The sequence below is a fragment of the Oryzias melastigma genome, linkage group LG5 (genome assembly GCF_002922805.2).
Source record: "Oryzias melastigma strain HK-1 linkage group LG5, ASM292280v2, whole genome shotgun sequence".
NCBI classification, from domain to species: Eukaryota; Metazoa; Chordata; class Actinopteri; order Beloniformes; family Adrianichthyidae; genus Oryzias; species Oryzias melastigma.
In genome coordinates this window covers 32,460,628-32,479,193 of record NC_050516.1, presented here as the reverse complement: position 1 = coordinate 32,479,193, position 18,566 = coordinate 32,460,628, and the positions used below count along the sequence as shown (strand labels likewise).

The 18,566-nt window shown below is 41.0% G+C and overlaps 1 protein-coding gene across 1 annotated transcript in view; it reads right to left on the bottom strand.

Moving 5' to 3' along the window:
- Positions 1–13,881: 13,881 nt before the first annotated feature.
- ip6k2b (inositol hexakisphosphate kinase 2b) overlaps positions 13,882–18,566 on the bottom strand; it is a gene marked incomplete at its 5' end in the record, with an annotated part of 7,142 nt that continues 2,457 nt past the window's right edge. The window contains 4 exon segments of the mRNA XM_024270512.1: positions 13,882–15,404; positions 16,389–16,564; positions 16,671–16,834; positions 16,925–17,156. Coding sequence (XP_024126280.1) covers positions 14,868–15,404; positions 16,389–16,564; positions 16,671–16,834; positions 16,925–17,156 — 1,109 coding nt within the window.

Below are 18,566 nucleotides of genomic sequence, written 5' to 3'. Positions count from 1 at the left end.
AAACTACATTTTAAAAATTTAAAACAGTAACTTTTTACCATAACTATGAACTAGATATATAGAAGTACCCGCTAGCGTGAATGCAGTAAAATGAATTTGGCGGCTGAAGATACTTTGCTGATAGCTGAAACTTGTAGCTAAAAACGCTGAAGCTGATAGCCAGCTAAAATATTAGCTAGCCTAAAAAACACACAAATTCTTAAGTTAGTGAAAACAGCTAGCATGTAGCTGAAAAAAATGGCTAAACTTCAAAATAGCCTAAAAAAATTGAAAAAAGTCTAAATTAGCCAAAACAGCTGGCATGTTGCTAAAATATTAGTTAACTTTAAAAAAGCCAAAAACATTTTAGTAAATGCCAAAATAATCCAAAAGCTAGCAGAATGCTAATTTTTAAAACTTTGAAACTGTAGCTTTTTAACATAATTATCTATAATAAAAATCCAAGAATATTATTCCAGAACAAATCAACTTAAACCTTATATCTTAAAATATATTTTGTCAAAATTATACAAGTTAAAAAAAGCGTAAGATAAAATTGGGCTTCTATTAACAATAAAATAAAAAAATCTGGAGGGCTGGATCTGGCCTTGACTTTGACACGTGTGCTATAAAATGACTATTTATGAGCCCGGGCTTCATGTAAGGAGATCTGATGGATTTTTCTAAAAGCGACCCACTTTGAAGGTCTTGAATTTCACCGCTGAAAGAAAAACACTCTGGCAGCTTCATGAACACAGTGTGACAGGACATTTTTATTTGGCTAATTTGAATAAATGCATCTCCATCCTAATTCCAACAAACTCCAAGAATCACTACATGGCTTTGATAGTTGCACTGATGTTCATCTCACAACAAAAAGGTCATGGTTCAAATCCCTCTTTTCTGTTTTTTTGTTCTCCTTGTGTACATGTGTAAGAAATCTGGCTTCCTCCCAAAGTCCAGAGACATACTTCACAGGTTAAATGGTGTATCACTTTCCCAAGGTACCACATGTGTGGTTGTGTGGCTCCGCAATACGCTGGTGACCTGTTGACCCATTTAGAGTTTATCCTGCTGCAACTGGATCCAGAAACCTCCATGATCCCAACAGGGATGAAGTGGGTTTGGATTCGATTTATACCATGATTTTATGAAGTCAGTTGTGATTCGTGGTTAGCTTTCAAACATTTACAATTTGGTACAGTACATACAAAAGATTAGTTTTTCTTTCTCTCCACACATTTTAGCACAAACACAAACTTTTTGGTCTGAGGGGATCTGGGATATAGCGTAAAATTGAACTTAGAAATGGTGTAAGATAACACATTTATTTACAAGAAAACAATAAGTAACCAAAATGTGAAGCAAAAGGCTTCTAGCGATATCAGGCCAAAGCGGTCACTTCCTGATCGTCTGCCGCCATTTTGTAACCTGTCAACAGTGATTGGTCCGGGTCGGTCCGAGTCACGCTTTTAGAGGAACTACTGTCGCCAATCATGAGTGAGCTTGTTCAAAGACCACACCCCTTCCACTGAAAGTAGCTCGTGAGAAGCTGTCAATCAAACCTTGGAGGCGGGGCTAGTGGGCACCACATGCGTTTACTGAGGGATCTGATTGGTCAGTTTATGATTTGAATAACTTGTGATAAAGAAAAAAATATATTTTAAAAATGACAATCAGATAGACTATGTTAAGAAGAATGTATCAAAGCATGAATGGTTATTCTGACTAATAAAATGAAAGAGAAATAACTGTCTATTTCTCAATGGAAGTCTATGAAACTTTGGCTTCTTGAAACCAGCAGGTACTTCCTGTTTGGAACACGGGAGGGGAGGGGTTGATATGTCCACTGATTTAACTGTCAATGCAATGTCTGTGATAGAAATTATAAAAGATGAAAGTTCCAACTCATAATTATTCAAACTACTTGAATTATGGGTAATTTGAATGTATATATATATTCTAACCCATTTCTAGTTTTGGATTCATATCTTTTGTTAGCCAAAACTGATTGTTCAATATGATTAGAGTAAAAATAACAAATAAAACAAAAAAAGAAAATGTCTACAATAAAAATGAAGCTAGAGGCAAATGAATAAATCATTTGATCTGCCTTAAATTCTTATATATAAGCGTATTGTACATGACAAGGGAATTCCTGTATTATTTACTTTTTATCCATCAGCATTTCTCCACTGGAGAGCAGCAGTGGCCAACAAATATCGCTGTAGAGGTCAGAAGAGTAAACAGGCTGAGGTGTAAAGAAGACAGATTCTCACCCCCACATGAATATCTGGGGCTTAAACCTAAATAAACTTCAGCTTAATCTCAAACATGTTTATTGTTCTGTCAAATAGAGATTCTTCTGAATGACTGACTTTAGTTATGAGTGGGTGTATATACTTATCTATTATTTATTATCTGATATTTCATTAAGAACTGAAAGCCACTGAGAATAGAGAGGACGGGTTAGCAGTCAGTGTAACAGCAGCGTCTGTCCTCTAGAGCATCACTTTGGCTGACGTGTTTCTCACACAGCTGGAAGAAGAGAAACACAATCTTTCAGAGAACGTTCAGGACTCTGTTTTCTGAGAACTTTCCGACCACTCAGTTGGTGGGAAATACAGCAAAATCCTCATAATAAACGTTTTCTAACAACTAACAGAATGTTCACTAGGACCATCCACATAAAAGCTTAGAACAATACTGTCCTTCATATTTAAAACCTATTTTCTATTTCTGTTAGGTTGAAAACTCAAAGAGAAGCACAATGACTTTAAATCAGCCAAAAAAAATCTGCCAATAGAGTCAAAGGAAAACCGTCCCACCAAGAACTTTTATTTTAAGAGAAGAATTCTAATCTCTAAAACGTGTTTTCTCAAACTAATATTATTTTGCTATGGAAAAACTTTCTTGAAAATATAATTTTTTAAAGACAGAAAATAAGAATTTTTTCTTTATTTATGTTCAGTTTTTGCAGTCCACTCCTCACATCTTTAAAATCAGGACTCGGCACTATTGACATGAATAGAGATGGACATAAGGCTCTAACCACATGTTCCAATGAAGTTCATTCAGTCGACATTTTTCCGCTGTACGGACATCGTCTGATTTTGCCATTTTGGGACCAGACAATGTCAGCAAGAATTGATTGGTCCGAGAATCTGTCAATCAAATGCCTCTTATTGAGGCGTCTGATTGGTCAGTTTCTAACAACGAGATAAAGAAAATCAAAATGAAAATGGCTTTCTGGGACCAGCAGGTACTTCCTGTTGGAACACAAGGGTGGAGGGGATGATCAGTCCTCATTATCTGTACACAGTTCCTCCATTAGTGTGAAGCCCTCATTTGTCATTAATTAAAGCTGTTTCTTTGTTACTTAGTGGTTGTAGTTTGTTGATGATCAAACAGGTCAAATACACAAACTACAGTCATTTACTGAGGAATCAGTCATCAGGGCCTTCTCCAGTGTTTACTCTCCCAGCATGTCCATGTTCTCACGCCCTGCTCCCTTCAGACGTACATGAGGTTCTGGAAAGGGTGAGCGTGCGAGTGGAAGTGCATAACTATATGTGTCGGTGAGAGCAAAGAGTCACACGATCACCATGCAGCGTAGCGGGGTGAGTTCCCCCCTTTCCCATTTTTACCGCTGCCTCGGAATAGCCCTGCAGTCTGATGATGGTCAACCAAGGCAGGTGATTCGAGGCCACTCTTTGTCTGACCCTCCACTGCTTTCTAAAACGGTCTGCAAGTCTTTTTAAAACTGTGTACATGAGGCTTCGCTCTGAAGTTTCCATCACATCTGAGAAACAACCACACGGATCACATGGGCTGTTAGCGTTGAATTGAATTGTCTCTGTAGGGGAACCAGAAGAACGGCATGTTCTGAACTCAAAGCCTCAAGTAACATATGCATCAATAGATCAAGGAAGCATGCTGTTTCTCCTGCAGCATTAGAGGATTTCTCAAACTTTAGGGCAGGATCAGTAATAAGGTTTAAAAGCAGATTGTGTTTAATATGGCGTTATGAAGGTCGGTTCTGTTTTACTTTCATTTTTAACACCAGTCTTTATTTGAATAGTAGGCTTCCCTTGTTTGATTTCTAAACAAATGAAGGAAGATAGAAATTCAAAACAGCGAGTCCTGCCAGTAAGTAGCACACAGAGGTGCTTTGACTTCAGCAGAGGGAAGTTGGCTTGATAAACCAGGTCCTAGCGGTCGGTTCCCTCTGCTGTAGCTCTCATGGATCTAGATTAGAATTGATACACTAATAATTTCAGATTTTTTTTTATCATCGTTAGTATCCACATCAGCTCTGGGGTTCTATTCTCTATTCTCATTTACTTCACCTCTCCTCTTTATTACTTATTATATTACGTTCTCCGTGCTTCTGTTTGGTGCAGTGTGATTCATATATTATTCCCCTTTCCCACTCCCCTCTGGGGTAGCAGGAGAGATTTCAGTTTCCAAGTGAATTGCCTGTGCTTCTATTCTTGGCCATGGACCACGCCCCTGGCTCATCTTGTCCGTGGACCACGCCCCTGGCTTGTCTTGGCTGTGGACCACGCCCCTGGCTCGTCTTGGCCGTGGACCATGCCCCTGGCTCGTCTTGGCCGTGGACCACACCCCTGGCTCGTCTTGGCCGTGGACCACGCCCCTGGCTTGTCTTGGCTGTGGACCACGCCCCTGGCTTGTCTTGGCCGTGGACCACGCCCCTGGCTCGTCTCGGCTGTGGACCACGCCCCTGGCTCATCTTGGCCATGGAGCTCACCACAGCCTGTCCCCCAGTCCTATCTGGCTGAACTCTATTCAAATTTGTAGTTGTAGAGTTAGATAAGCTAATTCTTCTTTAACAGTCCTGGTAAATTTCCTGTCCATTCGGGGAGAGGATCTTTTCATGCGGACATCCTTGAGGTTTCTTCCTTTTTTCCTGAATTGGGTTTTTAAGGAGGGAGGGTCCAAGGGCAGGGATAACCAGTTTTATTTAGTCTGTTTAGTTATTAGCTGTTATTTATATTTAATGAGTAACCTTCTGCTTCTGTAAAATTACCGGCGTGAAGCCCAGTGAGGCCATTGTTTAGTGATATTGGGCTATGTGAATAGAATTAAATGTTTCTACAAAGCCCTGACATTTTTTGCAATGTTTGTCACGTAAATGTCAGATGGAAAACTTCAAACTTATCAATTTTTTGGAACAATGCTTTTCAAACTTTCCGAGAATTCGGTTGGGTTTTAAGCCTAATTAAGGAGGGAACACCTGAACCCATTGAAAGTTGAACAGAAACAGAATGTTTCATCTCTTAGAGCTTTGAGAATAACAGAACCATTGAAACAGAGCAGGAAGGGACTGGGTTGCCCTGTTAATCTGTTTGTAACAGCTGTGGTTGGTTCAGCCTCAGTGTCTTATGTAACCCGACCCGAGGTTACCTGATACCTCTAGTTCTAACATAAACATCAGGCAAAGCTGCAATCTGAACCGTGTGAAGATGTGGGGTTTCTTTTTCTGGAAGAAAATATAAAGGAATTAGAAACTGTTGGAAAACTGAAAAAAGCATCTGAGATGAGAACAGTTTTACAAACTCCCACAAAGCAAAGATTCGAAGAAGGAACAAAGAAACCAACCTTTGTCTCAACTTCGACCCACCTGTTCTGTAAACTTGTAGGTCACAAAACGCCGACCATTTTCTGAAGTACTGGTGCGTGGTGGTGTGACCGTTAGCTCTGTCGCCTCACAGCATGAAGGTTCAGATCCCAGCGGCATTCTTCTCTGTGTGGAGTCTGCATGTCCTCCTTGTGTCTGTGTGGGTTTCCTCTGGAACTTCCTCCAACTGTCCAAACAAATGCTCATAAGTTAGAAAAGGGTTTCTCAGAAATGAGAGTGTGTGGCCCCGCGATGGACTGGATGAAGTTGAGATAGGCTCCAGCAACATCCCTGTCCCTGCACAGGCCCAAACAGGGTAGGAAGATGGAAGGATATTCTGAATTACAGTCATTGAAAGTGACATCATTGTGACCAAAAGTACATACTGAAGTCAGCTAATGACTGTAATCTGAACTCTAACATTCTCCCCTCTCTCAACTTAAGAGAGGGACAAACTGATGTCCCAGCAGGTATGAAATAATCTGTGATTGAGTTTTATAGACCTGCTCCACTGAAATATTCTTGTGGCATCTTTTGGGTTATGGACGACATTTATAACGAAAAATAAAATTAAAATTGCTTTTCTGAGGAAATCTTTGGTCAAATTGTTGGGAATCAAAAGCTGAAAAAAACATGTCATTTGAAAAAGCTTGTAGCTGGGATGTCGGTGCTGCAGATGGCGGGCCACAAGCTTCCTGCTCTGCTCCTTCTGATGCATCCACCTGCAGACAAATAGGTCCAGGAACATCTTTGTTTTCTCGTCTGAGCTGGAATCTGGATAGCTCCAATATCGCTCCCCATTTTTGTTACACCGCTAATGTTAGGTTGGGTGTGTAAGCTAGCAGGAGAGTGTGTAAACAAAAGGATGATGGGATATCAGTGGAGGCTTACTTCCACACCAACAGTTACGCCCACAACTCCATCCATCCATCTACCTCCGCTTCATCCGGACCAGGTCGTGGGGGCAGCAGTCTAAGCAAAGATTCCCAGACTTCCCTCTCCCCGGCCACTTCCTCCAGCTCCTCTGGGGGTACCCCGAGACGTTCCCAGACCAGCCGAGAGACGTAGTCTCTCCAGTGTGTCCTGGGTCTTCCCCGGAGCCTCAATCCAGTGGGACATGCCCAGGACACCTCACCAGGGAGGCGTCCAGGAGGCATCCGGACCAGATGCCCGAGCCACCTCACCTGGTTCCTCTGGATGCAGAGGAGAAGCGGCTCTACTCCGAGCTCTCTCCAGGTGACTGAGCTCCTCACCCTATCTCTAAGGGAGCGCCCAGCCACCCTCCGGAGGAAACTCATTTCAGCCGCTTGTAGTCGGGATCTCGTTCTTTCAGTCACGACCCAGAACTCATGACTGTAGGAGAGTACTGGAACGAAGATCGACCGGTAAATTGAGAGCTTTGCTTTCTGACTCAGCTCCCTCTTCACTACAAAAAAGTCTAAAAAAGCAATAGTAATCATAATTAAAAGAGCACTGGGAACACTTTGAAAATAGATCAAAAGATGATCAAAGTGGGTCTTTAACCAGCAACGGCACCACTTTTTTATTTATTTTTTTAAACCAGGGATAGTGGAGAACCAGCAAGTAATCAGATCTGTCTTCACTGCAGTCATCAACCATAATCCAGATTATTCTAGACCAGTCACTGTACTAGTTACCCTCTCCACCTCTGGGTTATTTTTGGACCCTAAAGTTCTACTTTTGGTTCTTGTCTTTGTCACAGTTGGCGTCCCATTGTCCTTTTCTGTGTTTCTCTTGAGTTAGTAAGAAGGAATGCTTGAGTTCTAACACATCGACTCCATTCGACACAACCTATACAGACATTTCAAGAGGATTATTTTAGTCCCGTCATATTTGAATGATTAGTCCTGAACATTCAGTATCTCTGATGCGATCTGCTGCTCTACTTAGAAAGAACAGTCCATTTATACGGATGGAATTTGATTACGTTTATATGCGTCTTGTTTCAACAGCTCACTTCAACATTGCCTGGAAAATGAAAATGAAGGAGGAGAACCGATCCTTTGATCAGAGAGGCTTCACAGAGGAAGGTTTCAGTGGTGTTGCATGCAGGATTTGCATGTGAATTTAAAGTTCAACATTTGCAGGAAGTGAGCAGAAACTACAGAAAGCTCTCAGTCACACAACACCAATCAAACTTCCATCCATCCTCGGAAAAATTTGATTTAATTAAAGATTTTTATTAAATTAGTTTGTTGCAGGGCAAAAATTGAGACAAACACCTAAACTATGAAGCACACCGGACATTTCTTGGACTTTGAAGACCCACACATGAGTGGGGAGAACACAGGAAAGGACCATGCCAGGGTTTGAACCATGGTGAGACACACTACACCACTGTGTCATCATTGTGCTTTAGTGTTTGTTTTATACTTATCAGGCATAACATGATATACAATCAGAAAGTCTCAGGCTAAAACAGCAGATAAAGCTGTCAGCTATCAGAGTACGGAGTTACGTACAATGTTGTTACTCTCACAGGAGTGATTGACATTTTAGCTCTTCTTCTGGCGTGGTTGCATAACAGCCTGACATCACGACACCTGCATACATGGAAATGATTTGACTGGCTCGCCTGTCACGCCTTCTATCTTTCAGAGAAAAACATAGGAGGTGATAAGATAACGCCTTTATGGTCCCACAGAGAGGACATTTGGAAACCTATAACCAGCCCTGAAACTACTTCTCTTGATTCTTAGCTATCGCTTTCTCTAGAAACTCTTACCAGGTTGTGAGCATTAGCAGGTTGGACTGGACCCTTCCTGAGCCTGTAACATGAACTCTGTCCAATCCACAATGACCCTGAGTGTATTTAACTCTTCACGTACTAAAAAAAGGACTTGGGGTATTTATATTTGGATATGTAACATCTGTGGGCCCCACAAATGGTTCCATGTTGCTATTTTAACTTGTTTATGAGTATGTTTCCCGTTGTGACACGCAGACCAGTGATTGTTTCTGTAACTCTTTGAAACCTTTACATCACCCTTTAGAATTCAAATAATTCTAAATGTGCAGAATTTGTTTGTTTCTTTGCTTTAATTTGTGGTCTATAAGCTAAAGTTGAAACTCTTGAGGAAAAATAAACTGAGAACAGGAGCGTCGAAACAAAAGATCATCAAGTAAAACTGAGAGTTGTAAACAAACAGGAACTAAAAGCAATTAGTGACTGGAAAAGATTAAGACGGCACCAGGAAGAACATGTTAGAAATAAGGATGTAAAGGGAATAAACAAAACGTGATTTAAATGTTGACTTTTAAAGTCCCCATCTGATGAAAATCCTGTTTTTTGAGTTTTTTAACATGCATGTGTGGTATTCTTCTTTTGAAAGAGAACAAATGTAGTATTTCTCCTTTTAAATCTGTCAAACTGTCTTGGACAGACTCTGTTTGAATGAATGATCTTCTTTCCATCAACAGCTCTGCTGCACATGCACTAAACGTTCATCTGTTCCTAGCGTGTCATGGCTGGACGTTACCCAGATTGATGGACGTTTTTATGAAGATTTGTGCTAGCAAGACACAGACCTATCAGAATCAGACGGAGGGGATCAGGGGCGGAGCTCCAAAAGCCACGCCCCCTCAGTGGAGATTTTGGAAACAGAGGCTTCAGATCAACGTGAAAAATGTCTTTTTAAGACATTTAGGTTTTGGAATTCTGGTTAAAAACATCATAATCATAAATAAAACACTAGCGGGAACATTTTTTTTAATCAATTAAAAATGGTCATGGGGGACTTTAAAAACTTCCTTGTTTTAGTTTTAGTTAGTGAAGTCCCTTCTTGGGTTGGATTCATGTTTTGTTTGGGAACTGTAACCTCTCACACTTTGCGGTTCAAATATGTTAAAAATATCAGACTTATTGCCACAGCAATGCATCGCTGTTGCAAAAGCAGGCTCAGTCGTTAGCTAGATGTGGGCTAAACACTGATGTGTGATAGAAAACGTCAGACTAAAGTCTCTGACAACCAACAACACAAACCAGCTGGTCTTCAAAGTAGTTCTAAATAAAATATTTATGTTCATTTACTTGTTTTGCATCTTGGACGTCATGCAAAGTTGGAACATTGTCCCACTTTAAGGCTTTCCAGGGTTTGTTCTTCTGCCACAGATCCCTTCATGTTGGAAGCAGCTGAACGACTCGACTGAAAAGTTTTGCAAACGTTTTCCACAGTTGTTTGTCTCAACGCCAAAGTTCGTGTTTTTACCCTCATTTTTGACCATTTCAACAAGTTTGGGTTGTTGTATTTGCGTGTAAATCAAGTTTTTCAAACAATCTCTGTTTAAAGTCTTAAGATTCCTAAGCGCTCCTAAAACTTCCGGCTCAGCGCTATGGAACTACGAAGGCTTTTCCGCATGTTTCAGGGTCCAATCTGAAACTGTACTCTGCTCTGATCCAGATCAGTCACCGATGTCACAGCTGAACGGGAAGCGGGCCAAAGCTCCTACTTAAACCCCTTAATATTGAACTTTGTGACTGTGCTGACGCATGGTGCGGGGTGAGGTTTCCACTTTGTTTCTCTTCAGTAACATTGAAAGCACAGAGGAAGATTTTTTCAAGTTTTTAGCATAAAAATGTAAACATTTCGTTAATTTCACTTCTATTAGCTTCAATAATAACAGAGTAAAATGTCCATGCTTGTCATGAATAGATTTTAACACTTGTGAAGTGGATTTGGTGTTTCTTCTGCTGTAGAAGGTCTGAGTTTTGTGGTTGATCCGTGACCTACAGTGTGTCGCACGTGTCTTGTTTCAATGGTTCTATTTCCACTCCTGAATGCTGGCGTGTTTATCTCAGGGTTCTGGTTCCAAAGCTGCTGACATTGTTTTCTCTGACAGCATCTAAACAGACGGTGGTATAAAACAGGGCGGCTCCAGTTTATTACACACATACGTTAAGGTTATGACCCAATCAAAGCACGACAAATAGTCTTAAAGCTGCAGGAGCCTTCCCTGACCTGGTCTGTTTGGAGTGGCGTTGTCTTTCTTCTCAGAGGAATATCCTGAGATAAAGAGCAGCAGAAGATATTTAGACATACTTGGTTTGATTCTAGAACGTTGTGTAAACTCAGAGAAGTAAAGACGTGACCATAGAGAGTGGTAGAATGTTCTAATGATTCGTTATTCCAATGTGGAAAAACAACAACTCAATCAAACTAAAATGTGAATGGATTTAACATTCATTCTTGTTTTCTTGTTTGTTTGTAAACATGTTTAATTTATTATCTTGAAGACATTCAAGGAATCTGGAAAACTTCACCTGCACTGTTAAGTAGCAGGTATTTAGTGAATCGGATCGCTCAGAATGAACAAAAATACAGACTATGAATTGTGTCAACAACCATAAATTATAAATTGTTGTTGAAATGAATCACTAAGAATGTAGTTTGTGTTAAATTGCAACACCTTATTGCCAAATGCTGACGTAATGAAGCAGTTATTTACTAACACAGATATTTAAAATAGTTTGTTCCATGGTTACTTCTTCTGTGGTAGTCAAAGAGAAAGTGTCAAAGGAGCAGGCCAGACCGGATTATCAGGTAATCGGCTGGATAATGGTTAAATGTGGACTTCTTAGAAAGCAACAGCTTTCTCATGGTTGTTATGTCACCTAACTAGTGTACGTGGTAGGGATGCGCCGAAGGGAACATTTTTGGCCGAAGCTAAAGAAAAAAATAAAACTCTTGGCCGAATACTGAATAGTGACAGAATGTCAAATGAGATTATTGAGTTTAAATATAGTAGTAATAGCCATTTTATTTATAGCCCAATATCACAAAGAAAATTTGCCTTATTGGGCTTCATGCTAGTAATTTTACAGATGCAGAAAATTAATCATAAAATATTAAAACAGCTAAAGACTAAACAGACTAAATAAAACTGGCTATCCCTGCCCTACGCTAGCCAGCCGCCCGGTGGATAGTGTAACGTGCTAGCAAGCTTCACTGTAGCTAGCTTTGCTGTATCAAGCTAGTGAGCTCTACTGCAGCTTGCTAGCTAGCTAATCCATAGCGAGCTAGCAAACTCCACAATATCGAGCTAGCAACTATATCGTTGTAGCGAGCTTCACTGTAGCATGCTAGTCAGCTCCTCGGTGGCGACTGGTAAGCTAGTGAGCTCCGCTGTAGCGAGCTAGAAAACTCCACTATATCAAGCTAGCAAGCTCCATTGTGTCAAGCTAGTGAGCTCTGTTGTTTCAAGCTAGCGAGATCTGTTGTTTTAACTAGCGACCTCCCCTGTAGCAAGTTAGCCAATTCCACTGTCGCATGCTAGCGAGCTCATCTGTACTGAGCTAGTGAGCTACTCTGTAGCGAGCTCCACTGTATTGAGCTAACAAGCTACATTGTATCAAGCTCTGTTGTATCAAGCTAGTGACCTCCCATGTAGTGAGCTAGTGAGGACCGCTGTAGCGAGCAAGGGAGCTCCACTGTCCACTGGACAGCTGGCTAGCGTAGCGTGCCTACCCACTGAGTGTCTACTGAAGCTAATGTGGGCAAACACAGGTGAGGTCACCACAGAAACTGTGGACAAACCCAACTAGGTCCACATTTTCTGCCCACTTTTAAACCATATGGGGCCCACTTGGCCTTGCTGGCTGGGTTCTAACAGAATATTATCATCGTTAAAGTGTCTGCATGTAACCATATACAATTATTTCAGGGAATTCAGAAAAAAAATCAGCTTCAAAGTAAAAAGGAGACCATGACATCTGACATATCTTAATGTTGTTTTACAGACTAAACTCTAACAACTGTGCTTAATTTGTCAAACCCAAAATGAAGTGCTTAAGAAATGTGTGCTGATTGCTGACCTGCTGTAGACATCCCAACATAGAAATTCATTCCATTACCTTTTTCGTCATTGTTTACTCTGGGGCGATTTTTTTTCATCTTTACACACACGTCGAACACAGAAGTGCCGCCATAGACATAAAACATACGGGTGCTGCTAACACTGCTAGCCTCCCTTTTAGCCGTCTTTTTTCGTTTTCCTCGTGCTGTTCCGGGTGTTCAGCGTTTAAATGTCAGAGTAACGCAGATGTGGTGAAGATTCTGGCCGATGAAGCTTCTTTACGGCCGCGGCAAATTGCAGATCGGCGCTAGATCGCAATGTACGTAGATTGGGTACGGCAAGCAAAACGGGTCAAAATTCTCGCGCTACTTTTCGGCCTCATTCCAATTTAAGCCAAATGTTTTTTGGTTGTTGGTTGTTTTTCAAACAATATTTGTGCATACCTGATACTTGGAGAAAAGAGATATTAAATTGATGAGCGTAAATACGTTTTTATGATAGACATTAACTTCATCTGAAACAGGAGTGAAAAACTCAAACGCACAAGGGGCCAAAATCCAAAACACACCTTAGTCGCGGGCTGAACAGGATAAACATTTATTGAACACTACAACTACATTATTAAAACTTCAAAACGTAACTTTTTAACATAATTATGAACTAGATATATAGCATTACCTGTGACAATGCTAGTGTGAATGGTGTAAACTGAATTTGGCTGCTGAAGATGCTAGTGCTAATGGCTGAAAATAGTGATGCTAATAGACAACTAAAATATTAATTAAATGCCAAATTGGCATAAAAACTAAAAATTAGGTTAGTCAAAAAAGCTAGTACGTATCTGAAAAAAAACAAGTAAACTTCAAAATAGAATTAAAAACAGGAAAAAAAGCCTAATTTAGCCAAAACAACTAGCATGTATCTAAAATATTAGCTAAACCAAATTAGCCTTAGAAAGCTTAGTAAATGTCAAAATAGTCAAAAAAGCTAGCAGAATGCCAACTTTTAAAACTTTAAAACTGTAACTTTTTAACATAAATATAATTAATAAAACGACAGGAATATTATTCCAGTATAAATCAACTTAAACCTTAAATAACTTTCAATATTTTACTCTCCATAAAAATATACAAGTTAGAAATAAGCTCAAGATAACATTGGACAATTAATAACAATAAAATAAAATGACTTTGATCTAAAATAAGCTGCTACTTATAAAGAAATATCCAAGAGTCTCACAGCTGCAATTGCCTTTAACTCTTATTACCAGTACTCATAAATAAGGAAACAATTATTTAAACCACAAACTATTTTGTTATTGTTGTGGTTTTAGTACAAAGTGAAAACATTTGCAAGCAAATGTATTTTCGATAGCAAGCTGAGATCTTTCAGAGAGTTGTCAGCTCTGGTTTCAGCTGCATGACGAGTATGAAAAACAACACACAAAGTGCACTTTATCACAATGAATGTCTTTATTTTTTCAAGACACCAATAACAAACAGCAATAAAGAAAAGCTTTGTAAAAACAAAACAGCTTTATCAGGACAAAACATTTTAAAGTGGTAAAATGGAATGTGCTTGTTCGCATTTTCAAACAGTCTTAAATAAATAAGTCTTTGCTACTAGTGTTCTTAGCTATTCATTTTCTTTAAGTCAATTTAATGGAATGGAGAAAATCAAGATAATAAAAAGTGACTAAATGATAAAAAAAGAAAGAATCCCCTTTGTATTTCCAAATCCATTTTATAGTCGAGAAGTAAGGGTGGGAAAAAAGAAAAGAAAAAGTCAAATCCCTTCTTCTAAAATGAGATGGTTTTCTTCCACCACTTTAAAACTAAGTGCTTGGTGTTCAGGAAGACAAGAACTAATGAGAGACGCAACATGAACAAAACACCAACTGTACTTATGCTGCTAAAAGGCTGCTGACCTAGCCAGCCAAGGTCATCTTGTTCAGTCCCCGGTAGTTGTGCTGTGCTGCTGGGGACAGGCAGCCCGAAGTTCTTCAGAAACACATCACAGGTCAAGAAAGCACCACCACAACCAAACGTCCGTCTCCTCCACCGCTCCCCGTCTCTCTCAGAGAGAACTTGGCAATAAAGATTTTTGTTTGTCGCAGAGGGAAAAGGAGGGTGGCGCCATGTGGCACATTTACCGAGACGTCCGTCCGTCTCATGCAACATTTCTCCTTTCACGTATAACAAAGAAATGTCCAAGTTTCATAAAGAGAAAAGTGCAAGGGAGTGCACAAGCAGCCGTCTCTTCCAACAGGCGAGTCGGAGTGCAGAACCAACCGCACACTCTGCCCAAACCGGGAGGGGTTCGGACAAGCAACCTCACTTTCAGGCTCCAAAGCCTCTTGAGGGTATGGCAGGGTTTGAGCTCCAGGAGCTCTTCCTTTGCTCTACGGTTCAACCACAGCGGCTCCACCGCTGCCTCAGTCAGTGCTGTGATCCTCCAGCTGGGAGATGATCGTGATCAGGTTCTGGAGGCCGAAGATGAAGCCGCTGTCCTGGCCTTCGTGGACCACGCTGTCCTCCCCGTAATGCCGGCAGGTGGTGTGGGCAAAGTCAATCATGCGCACGTCCACCTCAGGGGTGCTGGGCTCTCCTGCGCCGTGGGACGTACGGCTGCCGCCAAAAGCCCCCTCTTCCTCCTCTTCTTCTTCTTCGTCGGATGGGTCGTCTTCGTCACCGTCTTCGCCCCCTCGGTGTCTCGGCCTGCTGGGGGCTCTGGGGGGGTTCCCGTCATAGATGATGAGCAGGGAGCTGGAGTAGAAGCGGTAGGACTCGCAGGCCTCCAGGGCAGCTTGCATTTCCCGGAGCCTGCGCAGGACTGGAGACAGGAGCTCGTGGCGCAGGCGGCGCCCGTTGTGGAAGAACTGGTACAGCGCCTCCTTGAAGCCGGCGAGGGCGAGCTTGCGCCCGTGGTACTTGTTCATGAACATCAGCTGGGCGGTGTCAGACTGGTACACCTGCGGGTGACACAAAACCACATCAGAGTTTAGCTCCACAGACTCTAAAACCACAAAGGACTCTTGTTGAGGAACGGCTGGATCTAGACCACATGTCAAAGTCAGGGCCCAGGGGCCGGATCCGGCCCTCCGGGTAATTCTATCCGGCCTTCAAGATCATTTGATTTTATTGTTGTTAATGTTCCGATGTTCTATCTTAAGCTCATTTCTAACTTGTATAAAAATGGGCATTCTGCTAGCTTTGTGGACTATTCTGACATTTACTTTTTTAGGCTATTTTGGAGTTTTGCTAATATTTCCGCTACATGCTAGCTGCTTTGGTTAATTTAGGCATTTTTCAGTTTTTTAGGGTATTTTGGAGTTTAGCTAATATTTAGGCTACATGCTGGCTATTTTGGCAATTTAGACTATTTTTTGTTTTTTTAGGCTATTTTAGAGTAAGCTAATATTTCCGCTACATGCTAGGTGTTTTGGGTAATTTAGACTTTTTTCAGTTTTTTAGGGTATTTTGGAGTTTAGCTAATATTTAGCCTACACGGTAGCTGTTATGGCTAATTTAAGATTTCTTTCAGTTTTTTAGGTTATCTTGGAATTTAGCTATGTTCTTTAGCTACATGCTAGTTGTTTTGGCTAACTTAATTTTTTTAGGCTAATTTGGCATTTAGCTAATGTTTTAGCTAGCTATCAGCTTCAGCTAGATACTAGGTGTTCAGTTTTTTAAGCTATTTTGAAGTTTAGCTACTTTTTTCAGCTACATGCTAGCTGTTTTGGTAACCGGTTATTTTTGGCTAATTTGGCATTTAGCTAATATTTTATCTGGCTTTCAGCTTCAGCGTTTTCAGTTATTAACTTCTACCTTTTCAGCTATCAGTTTCAGCATTTTCAGCGGCCAAATTCAGCTTACAGCATTCACACTAGCATTATTGCAGGTAATGCTATATATCTAGTTAATGACTGAATTTGATCCCCCTACTCTAGACTTACCTGCATGCCGCAGAGTCGCACTCCAATCGACGCAGATGTGCTTTGTTGACACTTGCGTATCTGATTGGCTTTCTTCTCTTCCGATGCGTCGTCACCATGCTGCCGCGTTCCCATCTTCAAGTCTAACACACATGGTACGGTATAACGCCACGTCAGGTTTTCCAATAGAATAAATTCTGGGAAAGGAAGGGGTCAAGGACCAAAACGCCCAAAGAAATGCATGTGCACAGATTGACAAACAGCCACTGAAGTCAATGGGCAATGCTGGTAGTGAAAGGATACTGTATTGGTTCCGGTGCTTGGCATTCTCCTTCATCCTCTGCAGCTGCTGCTGGTGGCATTTCAGACTCCAGGGGTTGTGTTTGATCTGTGACACCACGTTGCCTTTCTCCAAGCTGAAGTACATGACCTCAGCCTGCTGCTGAGACACCTCATCACGGTTATAGCTGCAACGACACAGACGAACATGAGCTCTGGCTTGACATGGCTTCTCCTCACATACGAGAAGTGTGGAGGTGCTAAGGAGACATCCTCACCTCATGATCTTCTCCTCTTTACGGCCGTGCCGCGCTCGCTCCTTGCTGTAGTTGTCATTCTCCAGGAGCAAAGGGGACTGCTTCTTGTTGGTCCACTTCACCATCTTGCTCTTGGGCTCACAGTCTGTGGACGGGTCTTTGTTTTCAAGATCCCCTGATTCACTGTGGAGGGGGTAGGCGATGAGACACAGGTTCCCTTCCTCGTCTTCTTCAAAACTCACCGACACAACGCCTGAGGAGACAGAAAAATGACACATATTTAGTTAAAATAGTTTAATCATGCTCTTGTGATAAATGGACTCGACATAGACACACCAGGAACACAAACGAAAATTAGATTAAAGGTCAATAAAGGCTATATTCACTTTTGGGGTCACGGTTTGATGTTTGACTTGTGTTTTACAAAACTATAACAAAAGAACAAAAAATTCAGAAATATCATTTTTGAGTTTGCTAGTATAAATTAAAAATCCCTCGTAACCCTTGTGCTATCCTAGGCGTGTTTACATTAAAAGTGGGGTCAACTGGACCCCAACAAGACAATTGGCTGAACTTTTATTCCATGGATTTTTTTTTAATCTTCTCTGGTGTCTGTGGCAGACATAAACTCATGTCCACCTTTGTCATGGGAGGGATCACTCATCGATATAAGGGTGGGGTCATCTGGACCCCATAAGAGAGCATGAGGGTTAAATTTAGCACAAAAAATGGTTTGACACTTAGAACGTAAACATACTGGCATGGATACAACGATTCATGTTCCCAACAGTTCGATGTAACTCTTGTGCTATCCTTGGTATGTTGACGTTGGGAGTGGGGTCATCTGGACCCCATGAGATAGCACAAGTTAATGGTGAGACATCATACATATTTACACCAACAACTGAAGTAGCCTTCGTTTTATATATATATTTCAAATTCTAGGTATGTTTTAACCTTGTGCTCTCTTATGGGGTCCAGATGACCCTACCCTTATATTGATGAGTGATCCCTCCCATGACAAAGGTGTCAGAAATGTCAGAAGACAGGATTTTATGTCTGCCACAGACACCAGTGAAGATTAAAAATCCTTGAAAGAAAAAAGAAGTTCAGACCGCTGTCTTGTGGGGTCCAGATGACCCCACTTTTAATATAAACATGCCTAGGACAGAACAAGCGTTACAATGGCTTTACAGAACAAAACAAAAACATTCATGACAACCAAAGACGCAAAGATTTAGGCCAATGGCTCCATAGACAGTATAGAAAGAACTACACTGATCACCCCCCCCCCCCGAACTCCAAATAGCCAAAATTCCATAGACTTCTATTGAAAAATAAACAACTATTACTCCGTCGTTCTATTTGTCAGAATATCCATTCTTGCTCTGGCGTCTCTTTTTAACATGTTCTTGCAAAACTATTTTTTTCCAGAATATATTTTCTTATTGGCTAGTTATTGGAGTCATTTACTGGCCAATCAGAGGCCTCAATAAGAGCCTTTGATCCCATCTACCGCGGAAAATGCGACTGACTTTATTTTGTTGGAACATTTTCTATTGGTGATGTCACAGCTTTATGATTTATGTTAATGGTCCTAAACCTGATCCTGAAGATCTTCACTTTTACTTGTTTTCCAGACCGAATCATGTGATTTCAGACC